Source organism: Tenrec ecaudatus, chromosome 5, assembly GCF_050624435.1.
Source record: "Tenrec ecaudatus isolate mTenEca1 chromosome 5, mTenEca1.hap1, whole genome shotgun sequence".
NCBI lineage: Eukaryota > Metazoa > Chordata > Mammalia > Afrosoricida > Tenrecidae > Tenrec > Tenrec ecaudatus.
Genome location: NC_134534.1, coordinates 93,495,015 through 93,517,469, shown reverse-complemented (window position 1 = coordinate 93,517,469; position 22,455 = coordinate 93,495,015). Strand labels below are relative to the sequence as shown.

The 22,455-nt window shown below is 49.6% G+C and overlaps 1 protein-coding gene across 1 annotated transcript in view; it reads right to left on the bottom strand.

The window, feature by feature from the left end:
* Positions 1–20,698, bottom strand: part of PSAT1 (phosphoserine aminotransferase 1) — a 29,077-nt gene extending 8,379 nt beyond the window's left edge. Inside the window, exons 1-7 of the mRNA XM_075549761.1 lie at positions 20,528–20,698; positions 15,768–15,828; positions 15,032–15,101; positions 12,307–12,512; positions 11,316–11,488; positions 10,434–10,603; positions 3,555–3,683 (exon numbers count right to left, since the gene is read on the bottom strand). Coding sequence (XP_075405876.1) covers positions 3,555–3,683; positions 10,434–10,603; positions 11,316–11,488; positions 12,307–12,512; positions 15,032–15,101; positions 15,768–15,828; positions 20,528–20,587 — 869 coding nt within the window. The 5' untranslated portion in view covers positions 20,588–20,698. The remainder of the gene's footprint in view (positions 1–3,554; positions 3,684–10,433; positions 10,604–11,315; positions 11,489–12,306; positions 12,513–15,031; positions 15,102–15,767; positions 15,829–20,527) is intronic.
* Between the last annotated feature and the right edge of the window lie 1,757 nt (positions 20,699–22,455).

The following is a 22,455-nucleotide window of genomic DNA, read 5'->3' as shown; positions in this document are numbered from 1 at the left end:
GGCAACAGAAAGCACATGTAACTCAGCAAGAGAGAGTCTGAAAGGTGCAGACAGTTCATGTGCTGGCTGCTGACAAATGGCTGAAGGTCTGAGTCGACCCAGAGGCACCTCAGAAGAAAGGCCTGGCAATCTAGTTATGGGGGAAAAAAACACCTTAAAACCCCTAGGGCGCACAGGTCTATTCTCACACACACACACACACACACACACACACACACACACACACACACACGGGGTTGCCCTGTGTGGGCGGGGACTCCAGGGCAGCTGGTTTGGGTTTCTTTTCAATTAATTAAAAGTAAAATAAAAAGGAAGAATTAGAAATCTGTACTTAGTTTACCCCCCTCCCCCATCCCCAGCAGTTTGCCCATTCGACCATGAGGGCAGAAAATATCACAACAGTAACAGCTTCCTGAAATCATGAACCCGAAGACTCACTCTCCATTCAAAAGACCGTGCGGGGCCTGAGACAGCGCCTCTGAGAAAGAGGTGGAGGAGAAAAAGATTAAGGACAAGAAACTGTGTCCACTATAGCAAGATTTACAAAGCATTACAGAATTATAATTGCAATAAGTAGTATTCAAGACCAAATACTTTGGGATTGCTTTCTATATTCTAAGCAGTGCTATAAACAAATTAATGTGCATGATAACCCATGACCTGAGAGCCTACAATCACTCGCACTCTCACTGTCAATGAGTCAATGCTGACTCATAGCGACCCCACCACTCGCCCCCCACCCCCTTTGGGTTTCCCAGACCGTAACTGTTTTATGGGAGTACAAATGCCAGTCTCTCTCCTGCGGAGCTGCTGGGGTTTCAAAATGCCGACCATGCGGATCGCAGCCCAATGCATAACCATTTTTCATTCACCTGGAGAAACCCTGGAGTTGCCGTGGGATAAGTGCTGACCTGCTCACTGTCAGGTCAGCGGTTCAAATCCACCAGCCAGCCACTCTTTAGGAATGAGGCTCTATGCTCCCAAAGAGAGTCACAGTCTTGGAAACTCTATCTAGGGTGACCATGGGTCTGAATCTGCTCCGTGGCAGTGGGCGGGCCAGCCCCTTCATGTCTATGACCTGTAGAAGTCGTGTGCACTATCATTGGGTCCAGTGGAGTCAGGGAAACTAGAGTGTGGAGTAATGAAGGCATTTGCCCATGGTCACACGTTAGTAAGTGACAGCGTGAGGCTTCCCATCCCAAATGCCACGAGGTTGTTCAACTCAGTGTCAGCCTGTGCATGTGGGGGACGAGGATTGTATGGGGTAAACTCACTGGCCTCCCTGGTTGTCTTCCCCGGTCTCCCAGGTCTCTGTCAGGCTCAGCCCCCCACAAACCACCCACAATTGTTCGTTTGAAGGGCTGCCCCAGGAAATGGGGGGGGGGGCCTACAGAATCAGGAAGGGGCTCTGAGGAGAAACAATGCTGAATCCCAAGGCCAACTCCAGTAACAAGGTCTAGACCTCAGCCCCAGACAGCATTTTCTGGGCAGGCAGCCAAGGGGAAGATGATAGAAACAAGATGTTCCCAGAAGGCAGTTCACTCTGCAGAGGAAGTTCAAGTCCCAGGCCGGGGCTATTCACAGGGATCATATGGAAGCGCTGGATGCTGGGGCTGATGGGAAAGGGGAGCAGGCCCCTCCGGGCAGACCTTCCACTGCTAGCTTCCTAGCAGGCTGCCTGTAGGGAAACGCCCAGCCTACAGGTGCTGACAGGCAGGAACCCCAGGAATGAGATGCGCAGGGGTCCCCAGGTGGCATGACCTGTCCTCTGGTTTTGTGCCTACACGTCTCCAGAGAAACACGTGGAGCAGAATGTAACAGAGCAATGGGTCTCAGGCAGTTCTCAGCAAGCCGGGGTTCAATGACACAACTTCCCCATGCGAAGAAGGGCACCCAGAGCCCAGCGTGAAGCTGGCCGAGAGGGGACGGGAGGCCGTGGCTGCATGGACGGATGTGTGCATGGATAAATGCCTTTGAAAAGGTAAACTGGACAGGTTCTCGGGCCTCAGGCCCAATGTCCTAATCGTAGCATAAGCCATCCCCTCCAGGCAGACCTGGGTACCTTGTTCTCTGCTCCCCAGACCTGGGTACCTTGGTGCGGTCTATTCGCCGCCTTCCTGAAAATACTTCTGCCCTCTTCTCTAACGTCCCTCAAGGCCTGCTTCAGCCAGCCAGACCAGTACGGCCCTGCTCAAAGTTCACGCTGCACTCTGTAGCCTTGGACTGTAAAAGCCTCGGCCAGGTTTCTGCTGAACCTGCATGCTAAAATGGCTCCAGTAAGCACTGAGGGGCCCTCGGGTGCCCCTCCCCACGGGCCACGGGCCAGGGTGAAAGGTTCTTGGGGACTAAGCACTTCCCTCTCTGTGCACAGAACTGCAGAGCAGGCACTCGTGTCAGGGTGCTCCCTCCCCCAGATGCACAGGACTCTCTGCCACGGCTGTGAGAGGGAAACCCCGAGGCCAGGCCTGGAGACTGGGGCTCTGCAGGCCAAGCAGTGACAGGAGCAAGCTACAAGTCTGTTGAGGGCAGAAGTGGCAGCGACAGGCTACTCGATATCTGAAGAATACCACGACCACACACACGGGTAGTGCATTGAGACGCACCGTTCTACGTTGCAGTTGTAGCATCCTTCTTCCTGCCCCCCACGCGGCTCACTGACGGTCAAAGTCAGCACAAATGCCTATGTCGCTGTCAGCCAGATGATGTCATGCTTACTGCGACAGCCAAACAAAATCCCCAGACCTCATGTCTGCTAAGAAGGGGTCCTAGCTTTGTTACAAAAAAAACTCAACTAAAATCACAACCACCGAGTGACACAAAACTGACCCGTGTGTTTCCGACACTAACTTTACGGGAGTAGAAAACCTCATCTTTCTCCCGTGGAGTGGCTTGTGGGCTTGAACTGACGACTGTGCGGTTAGTAGACTAAGGTGCAACCCACTAGTCCAAACCAGAAGAGAAGGAGGACGCAACACTGGGCTGAATCAAGCGGGCAGACCTGGCGGTTAGTTAGCAGCTCAATCGGTGGCCCACTAAGCCACCAGAGTTCCTTTGGCTTTGATAAATAAGTATAAATGGGTGTAAATTCTGCAGATGGAAATGTATATACAAAACGCTCTCACATGTACACACGATAAAGACATGTTGGTTCGGGACTTCTGGTCTCCAATCTGTGAAAGAATAAATTGAAGCCACAAAAGCTGTGACTATTTGATACCAGAAAGGAACGCAAGGCCCATGCATTCCCACGGCCCTCACAGACACCCGTCCACATTCATGCCAGGAGCTGCCTTGCCAGCGGAAGCCGGTTGAGTTTCTGGCAAATGAGCATGTTTTTGCCCGAGTGACACAGGGAAAAGGAAAGAGGGGGGTAAGGGTTTGGCCCCATGCTGCAGCCCCGTGCTTCCCAAGGGCTCAAGGTGGTGTGAGAAATGTCCCTACTTTGGGGGCCAGGCTCATCCAAGTTCATCAGCAATTCAGCGTCCATTTGTTCCCAAGCACCCAGTCAACCACACACAGGCAAAACGTGAGATGACAAAAATCCATCGACTTACACATAGAATCCTTGAGAGTTATCGATGATCTCATAAATCATTTGTGATTTAATGGAGCCCAGCTTCTCCATGGCCGCGGCACCGCCATTGTTCTTGATCCACTCCAGGACCAGGCCCATGACGTAGATGCTACAACCAAGGCAGAAAGGAAAACCGACTTAATACAGCGCTGGGAACAGGGAAAGACAATTGAAAGAAAAATATATCCAGATATACATACATTTAAGAAGCAGGCAAAAGAAAAGTCAGCCAGGATGCTTGGGCCTGAAGGAAGAATAAAATGGGACTACCTGCTAAGGAATTTGGAGCCCTGTTAGCACAGTGGTTACGAGTTGGACTCCGATCCGCAAGGTTGGCAGTTCAAAACCACCAGCCTTTCCCCGGGAGAAAGACAGGGCTTTCTACTCCCGCACACAGCTTCAGTCTCGGAAACTCACAGGAGCAGCTCTATGAGTCGGCATGGACTTGATGGCACTCAGTTAAGGGCTATGGAGATTCCTTCCGGGAGATGAGAACATCCGGGACTGCAAAGGGGAATGGAGCGCGCCATGAATGCGCTAAATGCCATTGCGTTGTACACTTCAAAATGCTTACGATTTATAGGCTCCGTTTCGGTGCAGAGGGTGGAAAAACACAAGGGGTCTTCAAAAGGTGTGTGGGAACACGCCACTGTCCTTTATGAAAATGGTTGGCAGTGAGGGCCGTATAATATGAATGTAACTACATAATTAAAGTTACGGAATTGTACACGTAAAATATGTTGCGGTGACAAAAGCTTTGTTATATTTGTATGTATCACAATCATTTTTAAATGGTTAAAATGCTACATTTTGGGTTACACATATTTTACCACCAAAACAAAAAAACAAGTCAAGGGCGCTCCCACAGCCTCACATATCTGGCCCCCCTGACTCTACTTAACGACAGGCTCTCTAACTTCCTGTTCCTCACTAGTTTTCTTGATATAATATTTTCTTAAAGACATGCAATAATGGGCCACGTGTACTAAGACATTAAAAAAAAAACAGGCCAAAAGGACTCCTGGTTGTTCAGAAGATCCTGACCCTGCCGACTTCTGGAGCAGTCGGACGAGGGCATAAAGGAGCCACATAGTGTTTAACATCAGGTGCCACCAACCAGACGAACAGAAGGGGTCTCCCAGCGAGCAGCAAAGAAACCCAAACTCAATGCCATCCAGTGGAGGAAGACCCATAGCGACCCCCCATGGGTGTCTGGGATTATAACTGCTTAAGCCCGTCTTTCCCCCAGGAAGCGGCAGGTAGTTTGGAACTGCCAACCTTGCAGATTGCAGTTCAACACGTTTCCACAAACCACGTGGCCCACTTTTCCAAGAGAAAGCTCCCAGAGCTGGGCCTGCCCCACCGCACCTTAGCCGTCCGGTTCCTCGGAGCCCACAAGGGCAGGGGTGGAACGCTTTAGACCCTTAGAGCAGGTGCTCTGCATCATTTGTACATTGAGCTTATCCATTTTGATAAGAAAAGGTACCTGGTTCAAGATTGTTAGGTTTTGTATTTGTATTAGCAAACTTCTATAGCAAATTTATTCTTCAGTTAGTCATGCCACGTTGTAAAAAAAGAGGGGAAAAAAGTCTCGTGGAGGCAGTCAGGGAAGAATGTTTGGACATGGTTTTCTTGACCCACTAATGGGACTTCATTTAGCCTAGGTTAGACAGAATGGCCATGTGGGCCTGGATTCCACCCCAGTTCCATGAGCTCCGGGCTGCCAAGCAACTATATGAAGGCTGCTTATCCACCACAGGCCCCCTCTCTTTCAGGTTTATTTTTTTCTCTCTCTCTCGGTTCTGATGGAAGTAGATGCACGAGCAAACACAGAGACATCTTTTCAAAGTAGGCCCCGTGAAAGGACTTCCATGGGGCACGAAATTCTGGAGGGTTCTGAAGTGCCTTATCAGCGTCGTGCTCAATAACTGCGGAGGGGGCTGGCCAACTGCTCTCACCACGGCGCTGCGCCTTTCTGGCCCGGAGCATCGCAGGGTTGCAATGAGCGCTCAGCTTCATGGCAGCGCCGCACAAAAGCATCGGAAAAGGCACACCATCTGCAGTCTGCGGGATCGCATTTTAATGTCCTCAATCATGGTTGCAGTCTAAGATATTGGGAGTGAGATTCCAATTGGAAACAACAACCAGGGCCGATGGGAATATGATGTCTTGTGATACGCTTTCATTGAAATGGTTTAAATGCCATTCTTGACATAGCATATGCCTTTTTAAAAAAGGGTATTTAGTTTCCCAAGGTATCCTTAAAAGACACTCGAGAGAAGGTGGGGAAAGGGGAACTGATTACAAGAATCTACGTATAGTCTCCTCCCTGGGGGATGGACAGCAGAGAAGTTGGGGGAGATGTCAGACAGTGTAATATATGACAAAATAATGATAATTTATGAATGATGAAGGGTTCATGAGGTAGGGGGCAGTGGGGAGCGAGGGGGAAAATGAGCAGCAGATATTAAGCGCTCAAGTTGAAGGCAAATGTTTTGAGAATGGTGATGGCAACAAATGTACAAATGTGCTGGACACAATGGATGGATGTACGGATTGTGATAAGAATTGTACGAGCCCCCAATAAAATGATTTTTGAGAAAAAAGACACTCAAGAACACTGGGTTGACTGGCGGGGGCGGGGGGAAGGGGCGGGGGTGGAATAAAATAATCCGTTGTTATTGCGGCATACCCAACTGGGGCACGGCGGGCTGCCTGGAGAACCAGAACTTTGTTGCAAACATTCCGTTTTGATATAAACACAACTCACAAATGTTAGTATTTGAGGAGGTGGGGGGGGGGGGAGATTGAGTGGGTTTTCTTTATTACGTAGTCTTTAAGGTAGGCTTGGGGTTTGGGTCCCTTGTGTTGTTTTGCTATTACTGGACCATCGTTAAATGTGCAGTGTGAATAAATTAATATGTATGCAGGGACTTACCAAAGTCCACTAAATAAGCATCCCACGTCCACTACTCAAGTATCGAGAGCGAGCCAAATCCCATGCTCCCGCATCCACTGCGAATAGCAAGTAGGACACTGAAGGCTACGCCAGCTGAATTTGGTAAATTCTATGCGCTTCATTTTAAAATAAAATTAGATTTCAAAATGAATACATAAAACTAGATTTCAATTCAAAAATGTTGCACAAAAAATCAAGCTCAGGTTTCAGTAACTGATTTTTCAAAGTAAATTTTTTGCTCGTTTGTGTTCGTGTGGAAGTTCCATTGAAGCCAGTTCTCCCTCCCTCCCTGTCACCAAGTCCATTCCAAGGCCGGCTGGGGGCTGCGCCTGAAGTATGATGCCAGGATCCCAGCCCGTCTCCCACACAGACGGGGGAGTTCCACACCGAACCCCGCCAGTGGCCTCACAGTGGATTTACAGCAGTTTCTCAAAGATACAGAACCTTTGTTCCCTTTCTTTTCTGGTCCCATGACACTGGGGATTGGTTTAAGGGGGGGGCGGGGGGGGCACAAAACAAGTGAAAGCAGAGGGAGTGGAAGGAGTCTCCAAGGGCCAGGACACCTGTGAGCATCTGCACTGTCTCCATTTCCAAGTCCCTGATCACATATGGCCTCAATCACCACTGTCTGAAAAGGAAACACTGGCCTTGTTTCTGGCGCCGCCTTCTCCGCAGGCAGGAAACTCTGGGCAGGGACTCCCCTCTCCAGCCCACAGCCTCGGCCCCAGTCGAGTGTCTGGGCAGCTGCTCAGGGTCCTGCTGAGGTCCAGAGCTGGAGGGGGCCAGGCTCTGAAAGTCCCTCCTCTGGTGACTCCAGCCCCCTTTCACCATTTCCACTAGAGACTCTGGCCCTAGTGTGATCAAAGAGCAGGCTAACATATACATGCTATTTTTCTTTTATTGAAGTTTAAAAAACATCACTCTTGGCGAAGGTGCCCGAGGGTGTAATGGTCCCTCCTGCTCCCTCTCGGGCCACACTTCACTGACACAGAGTGCTCTCTGCCCCCCCACCTCCCAAGTCCAAGGTGACCTTTGGTCCGAAGCTCCCGTCTCCTGCCAGCTCCAACCACTTTGCAGGCACAAACCTACCCCAAGGGCAGCCCACTTCCCTGCTTATGCCTGCAGCGGAGGCTCACAGATGTGCCTGCAGACTGTCATTGTGGCCAGCGCTTGTCCTCTCCCACACGGACGGACAGTGTGCAGGCTGGCCAGATCACCAGAGAATGCGGCATCAGAATAGAAGGACTCACTCACCACGTGTGGCCTGCAGATGGCACCAGCTTGCTGGCTTCAGTGAAAGTGAGGAAGCACTGGAGGCTCGCTGGTGACCACCGAAGATGGCAGCCTTCGGTGCGGGTTACAGCTCAAGATGCCCAACAACGAAGCCCTCCCCTCTGGACCCATCAACGGCAGGATTAGCCAAGACAAGATGGGAGCTGTCCAGGATTTCATCTTGCTTGGACCCACCATCAGTGCATAAACGTGAAGATGGAAATGGAATCACATATTCAATTGTGGGGCTGGCAAAGAACAACGCCGGTACCGAGGGCTCCCGAACCAACCACCGGGTCTGCTTGGGAGGCAAGGATGGCGAGACTCTGTTCCCATGCACTTTGGCCGATGTCAGGAGAGGGCAGTCCTTGGAGAAGGACACTGTGCTTCGTGGAGTGGAGGGGCAACAAAAACGAAGCCCCTCAATGAGCTAGATGGACGCAGTGGCTGAAGCAACGAGCTCCAAAGTAACAACAATCGCGAGGATGCAGGGCGCCGCAGGGCTGGGAGGTGTTTCATGCCGTTGTACAAACCCAACGGAACCAACCCAATGGCACCTGACGGCGATTTCCCACTGCCTAGAAGCAGATAAGACCAAGACCCTCCCTGCCCACCGCTCCGGTCCCTCACAGACAGTTCGGGAGCTTTCTGACTGGGGCTAGGCGGCGGTGGGGCTTACACGTGAGCAGGATTGTTAAGCACCCAGAACTTGGCAAAACGAGCCGCTCTGTGCCGGGGGGCTGTGCGGAGAGCCAGAGAAATCCCCTTGTGAATGCCACGTCTGTGACACGTCCCTTCTCTCCTGGGTAAATGAGGTCGCCGAGGGGGCAAGAACTGAGTAAAGGGCCTGTCCCTCGTGGAGCAATGACTGGACGAGCGAGAGCCCCTTCTTTTGAGCCTCTTTAAAGAGACCCCGCTCCGCCCCATGACTGGTTAATACTGTTGCATGGAAGAGATGGGGCTCACTGTGTCCTAAGAGGGCACCCCGCAAACACAAACGCTTTGGGCCGGCCGGTTTGCTGGGGCAGGAGAATGACAGGGCACCAGCGGGTGCTCCCAGTCCCTGGAGCCAGAACGTCCTGGCTTGTTCCCAGCTTTGTCATTCGGGAACATCCCGGCCCTGGCTGGGAACAAGATCTACCAGGCAGGGGTGTCGGGAGGACTGCAGAACAGTTTGCAGTTGAATGCTTACCTAATGAATACTGGCAGTTCAAACCCACCCGAAGGCATCATGGCAGAAAGCCTGGCGAAAGTTAACAGCCAAGAAAACCTCATGGGGCCGCTCTAGTCTTTACCACATGCGAGCCGCCATGAGTTCTGGAGCCGACCTGAAGGCCAATGGGGAAATAAAGACTCGCTCTTGCAGTATTAGCTCATAGCTTCCCCAGAAAGCTAAATCCATGCACTCTGCAGCTTCCACTGATCACATGAAGCAGAGCCCCAGGAGTATGTAGTTCAGCCCTGGGCTGCTCACCTACAGGCTAGAGGTTTAAAGTCCACCCGAGGCCCCGGGGAAGAAGAGCTTACCAATCTACTTTCAGAAAAACTCCGTGAAGCACAGCTCTACCCGGGCAGACGTGGGTCACCATGAGTCAGCGGCGACTCAGCTGTACCAGGTTTCAGGGCACTGTGTATACGCAACTGTCATTGAGATCACTGGGACTCATAGCGATCCCACAGGACAGGGTAGAACTAACTGCCCCTGTGGATTTCCAAGACTAACTCCTTACAGAAGCAGAAAACCTCTTCTTTCTCTCTCAGAGAGGCTGGTGGGTTCAAACTGCTGACCTTGCAGTTAGCCGCCTCACGGGTCACCAGCTACATTACCATCTAATCCTCACAATCACCTAACGCACGTGGTAGTATTACTCTCAAGAGCTGTACAGCCAGGCTGTGACTTGCCCGCAGCAGCAGGACTTCCCAGACAACTGTTGGATGCTAGGGGTCGTAAAGTCCGAACAAAGCAAAAAATGAGGAGCTGATGCCAGGGGCTTAAGTGGAGAGCAAATGTTTTGAGAATAATGAGGGCAATGAACGCACAGATGTGCTTTACACAATTGATGTCTGGATGGATTGTGATAACAGTTGTATGAACCCCTAATAAAATGATTTTTAAAAACTTTTTTAATAAAATAAAGTTCAAACAAAGCACCCTCAAAGTCATGGAGCTGGAAGCTGTGGGGCAGGCGAGCTTGGGAGTGCTGCCATCAGCCTCGCCGGTTGCCAGCCAGCCCGGGTCCATGGGCAGCAGGCAGCCTCGTGCACGCCAACAAGGGAAGAAAAGGAAAGGGGGGGGAGGCCCACCCGGCCTTTCAAAGTCCCTCCTTTGAAAGCTGCACTAGTCGTTTGAGATGCAAGCCACATACTCGATCTTGAGAGAGCTTTGGGGTGAAGAGCGAACCCCCAGAGCCCGGACTAAGAAGATCAAACAAAACCAACTGTTGGTTGGAGAAAAGCTGATCAAAGAGAGTACAGAAGGACAATCTGAGGAGGGTGAGGAGGGTGCGGTGGGCAGAACCTGCTGGGTTCCCCAGCACCATCAGGTCCCCTTCCTTGAAAAACCAGTTCGGCCCTGATGGGCAGGAGGGAGGACCCTCCACCACTCCACAGCACAGGGTCCTGGCTTACCTGAAGCATGGTGGCGTGTTGTACAAGGATTTATTTCCTGCCTGCACCTTGTATTCCAGGATGGAGGGGCATTCTCGGAGCGCGAACCCTAGCAGGTCTTCACGGACAATCACCACCGTGACCCCAGCCGAGCCAACGTTCTTCTGAGCGCCCGCAAAAATCACACCGAACTTAGGAAAAAAGAACAGGATACTGTTTTAGGAGGAGTTGATCATTTTGCACAAATGCATTCAAGCTTCCCAATCTGCTTTCCAAAGCAGTTTCTACAGGGAAGGAGCTCTATTATTTAATGTCCGTTCCATTCCCTTAAAAGAGCCTCTTGGGGACAGAGGAGCCCTGCGGATACTGCTGGGAAGCGTTGTACCGCTGACCGCAAGAGGATTTACAGCCCCAGAAACCCCGCCGCTAAGAGTTGGAATCAACTTGAGAGCAGTGGGTTTCGGTGGATTTGGTTTATGAGAGACAGAGAAAGCTCACGAGTTCCTAGACTGCAAGGGTCTGTGTCTGTCTGTCCCTCTCACCCATAAGGTGCTAAACCAAGTTCATCATTTTAATGAGCTTACAGGTTTTCATATTCTTATTCACTCTGTATACCTAACCTTTTGTCAATTAAACAAAGGCTTACAGAGCCGATCATCCGTTTTCCATTCAACAAGACTAGTGGGGGCTGTGCAGGAGGTGCACTGGCCAGGAATCTAAGCTGGATCTCCTGCGTGGAAGATGAGAATTCTATCACTCTTCCAAGCTCTTGGTGTTTCCACAAAAGAACTGATCTTGCCTCATACTCCTCTCCACTCCAAAAGCATCAAGTGGTATGGAGTACCATTCTTCTAAAAAATAGCTAAGAAGTGGGCTCCCCCAAAGCAGGCTCGAACACGCTACCTTGGAAACATCCACTGGCTTGGAAAGGAAGTTCGAGGACATGTCACAAACCAATACTGCTCCTTGGACATCGGGCACAAAGTCGAACTCCACTCCATGCACCGTCTCGTTTGCACAGTAATACACGTAAGAGGCTTCTGGGTTGAGGTTCCAGGTGCTTGGGTCTGGAATTTCTGTCACAGAAGACAAGTATGGCAGGTCTCGCATTCGCACCCCTCTTTCCTGCTGGAGATGAGAATCAGCCAGGAGGCTGATGTCCCCCCACTTCGCAGGAAAAGATGACCCGATGACAAAGCATTTCCGAAGTGCAACCACCCTAGAATCCTGCATTAGAATCACAGGCCACATGCTAAGGAGATGAGGTGCCCCACTCCCTTTATCTGCTCTTGGGGGGAAAGTCTTCCAGGACGACAGGGTGGATGTTCAGTTTATTTCTGGTCACTCGGCAGCTATGCATCGATGGTCTGATGGTCTCCTCTTGGGCTTCCTGCGCCCCCGCCCCCACGTTCAGTCCCGATGGAACACAGCCCGTTCCACCCGCAGCTCAATGCAGACTCAGGCCAGCATGGTGGCGGTCCAGACGGGGGCACCCGAGAAGTCAGGCTGCGACTTACTGGGGATGCTTGGGGAAAGGCAGTGGAATGGGAAGAATGTAAGGTCAAGGGCAAGGCACCCAATTGAGATGGGAAGCTTTCCTGCCGCAGGGTTATCAGGCACCTAACATCACAGTTGGGCCCCGGATCCACCCATCCCTAAGCCAAACCAGCCCCTAGACTTGTCAGCTACATGAACCTGTAAGTCTTCCTTCGCAAGTCTGTTAATACTCTCAACTAGTCCAGCCAATCACTCACCCAACGAAGTGGCACCAAAGGAACTACTGACCAGGGGAGGAAAATATTAACCCCAGCAGGCCGCCCCAGGAAGGTCCCATGACATGTGAAAGTTACCCACCAGCCAGCCTTCTGCTGTCCAGCCACGTCTCATGACTTACTTGTATAGCTTCCAAGTTTGGGGTGCACAATATTTACAGTCCCAAACTTCTTGGCTTCCTCTGCAGCCTTAGCTGACCAAGTTCCTGTCACCACGTAGTCAGCACACCTGCTGGCTTTCAGGCCAATCAGGTTTAAAGGGATGGCGCTAAACTGGCCAGAGCCACCTCCTTGCACAAAAATCACCTTGTAGTTGTCTGGAACAGCTCTGCGGAGAAGGACCATGGCAGTTAATACACAGGGTCCGAGGCAAAGACTGAGGACGTCTTTGCCAGTGGACTTACTACGAAACACACAGTGCAATCCCGCTACCTCCGTCTCCCGTGTCCAGTCAGTTACCGCTCCGTGCCTTTGCTGTTGCTAAGATGAAACACTTCCCAGTCCTGCACCATCCTCACCACTGGGGCTGTTACAGCATGCCTCTGGTGGCTGCTGGCTCCTTGGACACAGTGTGGGACACCTCTGGGCACGGTACGGATAGAGCCTGTTTCTTCCTAGTAAGAACACCTGATTTTTCCAGTTGGGCTGCTAACTACAGGGTCAGCGGTTCAAACCACCAGCCACTCTGGGAGAGATTCAGCTTTCTGCTCTGGTTAAGACTGAATCTGGAAATCCTCAGAGTGGAGTTCTAACTTGTCCTGTAGGGTCACTATGCGTCGGAATCAACTCGATGGCAGTGAGGTTGCTTTTGAGTTTTTTTTTCGTCTCCTTTAAAAATCCATTCCTCTGGCACTCAGTCAATGTGGGTCACGGTGACCAGCGCCAGCTCTGGGGGAAAGTGCATGACCCGACTTGGCCAATGAGATTTAGTTCTGAAACTCTTCCTTGCGCTTCTGGAAAGAGGAAGAATTTCTGGTGAGATTCCAGTTGAGATTAAGTGGAAACTTGCTCTGACCCACTCCAGGCCCACAACAGTGGCACGGTAGAAAAATGTTTATGTACATTTCTTATACACCTATCTCTTTGGACACGCCTCAAACTGACACGTGAACGAGACTGCATATTTTCTTTAAAACACAACTTACGTTATTTAAAATCAACATTAGTATACACTATTAACTAATAAATGAAACTCTGTGACACTGTCTATTTAAAGTCTATAATATTTAACAGGATACAACATTTGAGATACTGGGTTGGACGTATTGTAAGGGTCACTTCGGCTGTCGGTATGTCAATCTCCACTGCATTGTCTGTCTTACATTTGATGTTAACTGTCTAAGAACTTTCGACTACGTTTATATCTAGTACTTGATTAATGCTTTCGTGAATGAAATTGATTTACTGGGATTAACTACGTTCCAGTCAAATTGACCTGAAACTACTGAGATAGGTATACCACACTGAGACCTGCGAGATTAAATGGCTTAGAAGAAAATTCATTTGGATATATATTTGTCTTGTTAAATGATAAAAGTCAGCATAAATAGGAGGTAAATGAAAATTCTGTAATTTTCATTTGAGAAATCACCAACTTCATATACATGTGAGAATATGTGACTATATTTATGTAACACACAAAGCTCTCCTTTATGTGGCCCTCTGAGGTCAAGGTTCCCTCTGGGCAGGAAATTCAGTACAGAGCACCTGCAAGTGTTCACTTGAGTTGTGGTTTCCAGAGTTCAGAGCCCATTGAAAATAAGCAAGGTCAGCAGTTTGAAACCACCAGCGGCTCCACGGAAGAAAGATGAGACTTTTTGCTCCCATAAAGATTTCCAGCCCCAGAAACCCACAGGGGCAGTTCTACCCAGTCCCATAGGGTCACTGTGCGTCAGAAGTGTTTCGATGGCAGTGAATTTTGTTTGCTTCAGGTGTGTTTTGTTTTTAGTGCAGCCAAGCACTTGAGAATTTTTAAGTCACCTTCCCTTGAATGGGTGATTCTGATAGACTCTTACTTCAAGAGGCACTGCAGAAAATCAGTGACTTCATGCTGACAGAGATGACCATTTCTTTGTCATTTAAATCCTTTTTTTAAAGCTAGTTTACGGTAATAGGAAATCTTTTCCAGGGTTTTGGGTTGAATTTTGTTCCCCAAAAGAATTCATCCTAAGTCCTAACTCCTGCACACAAGTCAGTAGGGGTCTCCCTGATGCTATTCTTTATGGTATCAGATCAGGGATAGGGTGGGGCTTAATCCTGTTCCCTTCTGATTGGCCTTTTTCCTGAAAGAGAAGGTTAGAGGCCGAAATGGAGTCACAGGGTGAAGACACTGGGGATTCACCCATAAGCCAAGCAAAGTCAGGAAAGACTCCGGAGCTGCCCAAACCTGAAAGAGACAAGAGAGGCTCTTTCCCTGGGGATAAGGGACTTATAAAAAAAGAGGCATAGCAGATAGCCAGGTTTACAATATTTTCTGTGGGTTGTTTTTTTGTTTTGTTTTGTTTGCATACTGGGGTTTATCTCTGATGTATTTTGGCATTGTGGGTAGCCTTCTTGAATCTTTGTTAAGTACTTTCCTGTTTGGCAGTTTATGAAACCCAGAATTGATGAACCTATGAAGACAACAAGCAGAAAAAGGGCCCCTGGGGATCCAGTGGGGGAGTGGGGGCGGCAAAGGGGAGCTGATATCAAGGAGATCAAGAAAGAAGAAAATGTTCTGAAACTGATTGTGGTAGTGATTGTTTAACACTGTTTGATGTGATTTAACTATGGAAGAGTATGATATCTTTACTAGATCCCAGCAAAGTGGTTTTATAAAAGAATAATAAAGTAAAATGTTTAACTTACAGCAACTCCCGCACAAGGTTCTCGGTGGTGTCGATAATCTTGGCAAAATCTGCCGACCTGTGGCTCATTTCTGTGGAGGAAAAAATACCACAAAGTTCCAATTTAAAACTAAACAAGAGCCCTAACGGCAAGATTGGCAAAGAAAACTATCCCACGGGAAATTTCACCGCTTTTGCAGTCAGCATTTTGGTTGAACTCCAAAGGCTTTCGTGGATGAGGCAGGAGCCAAAATGATTTTCAAATTGCAGGCATCTTAGCACAGCCCAGTCTAGTCACAGCCCTGGAGTTTGTCAAGGGAGCAGCATACTGGGGAGAGAAACCAAGCAAGAAGCCCATCTGCAACCTCATCACAAAAGGCTTCTTGCACGCTTAAACTCTTATAAGTTAGTGTTTACAGACAACAAAAACTATACGTTGAAATAAGAAACCTTTACTGGTAGGCAAATGAACAGGTTCTTCACCCCAGATGCTGTCTGTCATTAGCCAGAACCAATTATGAAACAGCATGTGTGTCATGCCCCGGGTCACTACCGGCTGTGGGCAGAGAGATGGGGCTTGCCTTTAAAGGCAGGTTTCAAAACAGCCTGTATTAAGCACCCCACCCAAATGATTGGAGTTTTAAAGCATGTCTACACAAGCCTATAGGGAAAGACCCAGTAGTCCTTCTAGGCCGGGTGCATTTAAATTAGTTCCCTTTAAAACCTGGACACTCACAGAAGCCACAAGCACATCTTACCAAGGACACTAATCCCGACACCTCTGTAGTCTAGTAATTCTTTTTGTACCTCCAGCAGCACCTAGAAAAGAAAAGAAGATGGTATCCACATGCCGTCCAATTCTCCCTCTGAACTCACCAGAGCAAGCGAGCGAGCGAGCGAGCGAAGTCCTCTCCCAAGGCCCGCAGAGCCAGGGGCTCTTCTCACTGGTAATGCAACTTACACTCAAGTGGATGTGACATTGAACATGAGCGACACCAAGATATTGTTTTTCCCCTAAGGCAGAATTTTATGTATAACAATTCACTTGTATTTTAAAAAAATCAAATATAGAATTTTTCTGAGGGTAATTCAACTGTCAAGATAAGACATTTTAGAAAATAAACAAACAATTCTCTACAAAAAAATCCCTTCGACAAACCTTTCTTAAAGCTAAAGTATAAACTCAAACTCATTGCTATGTGACATATAAAATGTTGGGTTCAATGAAGAAGAGAAAAATCAGTTAGGCCCAAATGACCTATACCAAAAAATCCTGACAAACTCGGTGCCAGCGAGTCCATTTCAATTTACTGCGGCCTCAAGTGGGTTAGAGTGGAATTGCTCCACAGGATTATGTTAGCTTTGTCTAAACAGATTGCTGAATGGTTTTGTGTGTTTAAGATGCTAGACAAAAGCCCGGGTAAGGAATGGAGGGAGGAGGGGGTCAAGAGGTGGGAGGATCCCCCCCCCCGCCCCCCTTACCACCCTCCACCCCCATCAGGAAGCAGGAAGTAGGAAATGGATGTTGAATTTAAGAATCCTCCCAGGGATCAGGACCACATTCCTGGGGGGCGCCAAGGTCAATTGGCATTATAGTTCAAAGACAATGTTCTAATTCTGCTTTAGTGAATGGCAATGATGGTCTGAACCGTCATCTATCTCCCTCCCCGGACCTAACCCAAAGTTTAAAAATTCATCAAAATAAATACACACGAACCCTCATAAGTAGCCATGTACGATGCAGCTACCAGTTTCCCCTCATCCAGAGGGAAGGAGGGATGCGAATGGAAAGACCCAAAATGTGCATAAACTGTTGAATGGAAAACCGATCACCTGCTCTGTAAACATTTGTCTAATTCACAATGAAAACTTTAAAACCACAAAAAGCAATGCTCCCAGGGATTTGATCCAGAAAACAGTCACGGCAGTGATTGATTGATTGATCTGGTGGTGATAGGTAGGTCAGATTTGCCCTTTCAACATTCCTCAGTGACATTAAATATGCCATCATGTTATTCAGCTATCACCAGGCCTACACTTTTCCAAAGGGCGATGCCCTTACCACAGCCCCAATATAAAGATGGTGTCTCGTAGCTGAGGCTCAGAGGGTCTGAAGGACACGCGCGGTGCTGGCCAGACTCCTTGGTGGTTGAATGGACCGTTACTAAAATGCTGGAAGTTTGGGTCCGCCCTGAAACACCTCAGAAGAAAGGCATGGAAAACAACTTCCCAAAAAACTCAGCCTTTGAGAATCCTAGCACAGTTCTCTCACTCCTGGGAACACGGTGAATTGAGTCAACTGAAGACCATTCATTGGTTTTTGTGTCCTTGGCCTCTCCTTAATTATGGTTCTTGAAGCTCTACTAAGCTGAGGTGCTTCATACCACATTCTACCTTTCAGGGTCAATGTGCAGCTGGAGCCTGTGTGGTGGCCAATCAAAGTGAAGTGGGGGACATTCTTCCCCCCTTGAAGAACAAGCTCACTAAACAGTGGCTCCATTTGTTTGTCTTTCTGCCAAGGTCATGTTAAGCCCAAAGCACTACAAACTGGAAAAAAAAAAAAAAAGGCAATTCTCTTTCTCTAACTACAAACTAAAAAGAAAGGCACTTTTCTCTCTCTCTCTCTCTCTCTCTCTCTCTCTCTCTCTCTCTCTCTCTCTCTCTCTCTCTCCTTTTGATCAACTAGAGAAACATGCTGAGGTATTTCAGCAAAATTTCAGGATATGAGATTGGATTTAAAATAACCTGAGGGGTGTGGTGTGCTGAAATAAGATTAGCAAAATCTTGTCAAATCTGGGTTATGAGTCCATGGAGGTCCATGATAGTGTTCGATAATGGCTACCTATGGCTACATTAAAGAAAGTCCTAAATCACAAGGCAGGTAGGGGCTACCCACTCCTATATTATAGAGGCACCCACTATTAGAGATGTCTACAAGAGATTTCCTTAAAAAGTATCAGCTAAGAAGGATATCATCTAAACTGGATTTCCACTAATCTGGAAAAAATAAATGAAAATGATATTTTGACAATAAACTAAAAAAGCTTCCTTGAAAACGGTTCAAGCATATGTCATGATTGGCAGAGCTAGGGAAAACTAGCTACTTAAACTTATGTCGCACGAAGATCTCGAAAGAACTGAGAAACAAGCTGAGAAGAAAGGAGGACCTTTCTTCAGGGTCAACCAAAAAACAAAGTCTTCCCCAAGAGCAGTGGTTCTCAAACTTCCTACTGCCGCCACCCTTTAATACAGTTCCTCATGTGGTGGTGAACCCCCCCCAACCATAACATTATTTCCATTGCTATTTCATCACTGTAATTTTGCTCCTGTTATGAATCGGGGGACCCCTGTGAAAGGGTAATTTCAACTCCCAAAGGGGTCGCGACCCACAGGTTGAGAACCCCTGCCACAGAGCAAGGCACGCGCCATAAGTGTGGACTTCTAAACTAGAGGAGGGACTCATGAAATAGCAGCAACATAGGAAGGATTTTGGAAATTCTCCGCGGGGCACTCAAAGTGCAAGTAACTTTCCATGGGTGTATGGAGCTGGAGCAGGGCACAAGCCTTGGTAGTGCAGTGGTTACAGGGTGGGCTGTTCACAGCAAGGTCAGCAGTTCAAAACCACCAGCAGCTCCCCTAGAGTTTTAAAGAAAATAAACCCCTTGCATCCCATAAGCTGTGGTCGCTTTTGCTGGTTTTCAAACTGCAGATGGCAATCACTTCTAGGATCACATGGAAACTTTCTCTGTGAAATTGAACCAACAAGAGTGCAAGAGAATAGCAAATACAAAGCAACACCTGCCCCTTAAATTGGAAGGCAAACAATTCGTAGGGAAATGAATAAATAAACCACATGACAACTACATTCTAAGGCATAGCAAATTACAAAGGAAATACACGGACTATTCCGGAGGAGGGAGGTTTTCACAGCTCCTAAAATGCACAGCGGGAAGAGAAACCCTTTCCCCTGGGGACAACTGCCTACCAAAAGCACCAAACCCTTCCCCCCTGAAACTGCTGCCTCGGCTCTTCCTACCACGGCACAGACCAGGCTCCCTTCCAAGAGGAGTTCTCCTCGCCTCAACAATAGATCATTGTAAAGTTCTCGGCTCTGTCACATGTTGCTACACAACACATGATCAGATTCAGCTGGTCAGAAAACAGAAAACCCAGCAGTGGCAGCTTGTGAAAGGATTCAAGGCACAGTGGAGACTGCCCTCCTCACAGCTGGTGCTTGGGGAGGGCACAAAGCCTTCAGAAGGAGGCAGGGCTGAAATTGCAGTGGGGGCTGGGAAGGCAGGGAGCGAATTCCCCTGGACCTTGCTTGCTGGCAGGGTCTGGCAAGGGCCCGTGGTGCTGTCTAATCTTTCCATCCACTCCAGAACCAAATGCAGTGTACCCAATGCCCAGTGAGGTGTGAATACTCACTTCTCCTTAGTGGCAAGCAGAGAGTAAATAAAGGCATTACTAGGTAGGGCCACACATCCACTCACTGCCATGGAGTCGATGCCAACTCATAGTGACTCTATAAGGCAGGGTAAACTGCCCCTGTGAGTTTCCGAAACCATAACTTCGCTTAAATAGAGAGAGCCTCCTGCTTGTCCAGGGGGAGCTGCGGGTGGATTCGAACTGCTGGTCTTGCAGTTAACAACCTAACGCGTAACCACTAGGCCACCTAGGAAAGGTACTCAACTCACTGCTGACCCATAGCGGACCCCAGTTAACGCGGCAGGGGGTGGGGGGAGCGAGTGAAGAAATCCCAGTCTTTCCAACACCCGGCCATGCGCAGCCCAAAGCGTGGCCACTGCTCCAGAAGGAAGCTACCCTGTGTGCAGTGTTACATGGTGGGCTGCTTCTCTACCACAAGCCCAAGTCGGTGTGCAAACACTCCAGATGGCTCTCTGATCTCGTGCCAGAGAAGCAGCTCTACTCTGGGTCCCTGTGAGTCAGAATCGACTCTCGGGCATTAGTTAAGGCTCTCTAGTAGAAAAGTAATTTTTAAAAATCACTTTATTGGGAGCTCGTACAACTCTTAGCACAATCCATAATCCATCCATTGTGTCAAGCACATTTGCACACATGTGGCCATCATCATTGTCAAAACATTTGCTTTCTACTGGAGCCCTGAAAAGTAATTTTTGAAAAGCCAAGTGTCCCATGTGCCGGCTAACCAAAACGTAACTGCAGCGCTTGCCTACCCTACCGTTCACGCAACCATCGCGGCACGCGCCACCCTGCACCCACGCCCTCATTCACACGGGCAGCCGTTGGCGCTGGCACCCAACGCGGATGGCGTTCAGAGCGAGAGCACACATCAAAGCGTTCCCTTGGCTGGGGCACCCAACCCCCGGGTCCCCCGTCTGCCGCAGGGTCCGCGGGGGCGGCACGAGCGCGCCTCCCCGAGCGCGCACGAACCCCCGACCACGAGGTCCTGTGAGCCCGGCGCGCACGCTTTGCAGAAGGGATGCCAACCCCCAGCCCCGCGTGCGCGCGCGTGTGCTCGCGCGAGGGAGCTTACCGAGGGCGGCAGCTTGGCGGGCCCGGCGCCGAAGTTCACAACCTGCTGGGGAGCATCCATGGTGCAGCCGCGAGCGAGGCGCAGCCGATCGGCTCGAGAGCGCGCGTGGCTGGCGGCGGTGGCGTCACTGCGGCCTGTCTCTGACCCGCCGGCTCCTTGGAACGGCGTGCCCGCTGCCCCAATGGCCCGCGCAGCTGCAGGCCCCGCGCTGATTGGTCCCCGGAAGCGGGCTCGCGTCCTGATTGGTCGCAGGGTTGCCAGCGGGTCGGACGCGGTTGCTCCTCCTCGCCTTTACTTTTCTCAACTCCCCTTTTCAATCCTTGCAAGGCGCACGCGAGATTGCACCATCGAACTGGCTGCGCTGCGTAGCCGCCGAGCATGGGCGGCGGAAAGGGCCCTCCATCAGCCAGCTTCCAGGCCCCCAGCCATGCCTTCACCCTTTACTCCCTTTGCGGGGTGCCACCGGAGGCCCTGCCGTGCCTGTTCACCCGCCTCTTTTCCACCAGCCCCCAGGCTAAAAGGCGATGCCTTTGTTCCAGAAGCAAACAAGACACCATTCCCTGGCAATCGATTCAGACTCAGAGCCACCCAGTAGGACGGAGCAGAACTGAGCTGAGGGTTTCCAGGGCAACTGTCTGGGGGAAGCCGACTGCCACATCTCTCTCCAGCAGAACTGGTGCCGGCCTTCTGGTTAATAGCGGGGGCCCTTGAACCCCTGCAGCACTAGGATGCCTTCCTCCTTGAGTGGGAGGTAGAAAATGGACGCAGGGAAGGGTCCGAGGGAAAATGGAACTCTCTAAGCCAAGCCACGGGAGAAAGACAGAACTGTGTACGCCTGTAAACCGTTACAGTCCCAGAGACGCACAGGGCAGTTCTACAGTGGGTTTAGACCTGGAAGCCAAGCCACGTTCATCGCCGCCTCTAGATCCTGACCCATAGCGATCCTATAGGACAGAGTAGAGCAGGCCCCATAGCGTTCCAAGGCCGAAAACTTCAAAGTAACAAACTGCAACCACTTTCTCCCACAGAGCACACGAGAGGCCTTGAATAATTGGCCTTTAACTGTGAGCAGCCAAGCGTTTTAACTGTGCTCCAGAATCGGCAGTCAGTCATTAACTTGCTAGACCTTTTCTAAGCTCAGTGCCAGATGCACTATAGAGGCAGGGATCCCAGCAGGATGGACCTGTGACGTGGAGAAGGGGTCTAGTGGGGAAATAAGAGGGTGCTGAAAGATGAAAAGAGAGCAGCAGTCAAGATGCTGGGAGGAAGGAATGCTGGCCTGGAAACTCTGGATGCCCCAAGCAAGTTCTTTTTTATTTAAATCATTTATATTGGTGGCTCATAAAACTCTTCTCACAATCCATACATTCATCCATTGTGTCAAGCACATTTGTATATTTGTTGCCATCATCATTCTCAAAACATTTGCTTTCTACTTGAGCCCCTGGTATCAGGTCCTCATTTTTCCCCTCCCTCCTCACCCCCCTCCCACAAGAACCCTTGATAATTTATAAATTATTATTTTTCATGTCTTGCACTGTCCGATGTCTCCTTTCACCCACTTTTCTGTTGTCCGTCCCCCAGGAAGGGGCTTATATGGAGATCCTTGTGATTGGTTCCCCCTTTTTAGCCCACCTTTCCTCCACCCTCCCAATATCGTCACTCTCACCACTGGTCCTGAGGGGTTCATCTGTCCTGGATTCCCTGTGTTTCCCGTTCCTATCTGTACCAGTGTACATCCTCTGGTCTAGCCAGATTTGTAAGGTAGAATTGGGATCATGATAGTGGCAGGGAGGAAGCATTAAAGAACTAAAGGAAAGCTGTATGTTTCATCATTGCTACCCTACACCCTGACTGGCTCGTCTCCTCCCTGAGACACTTCTGTAAGGGAATGTCCAGTTGCCTACAGATGGGCTTTGGGTCCCCAC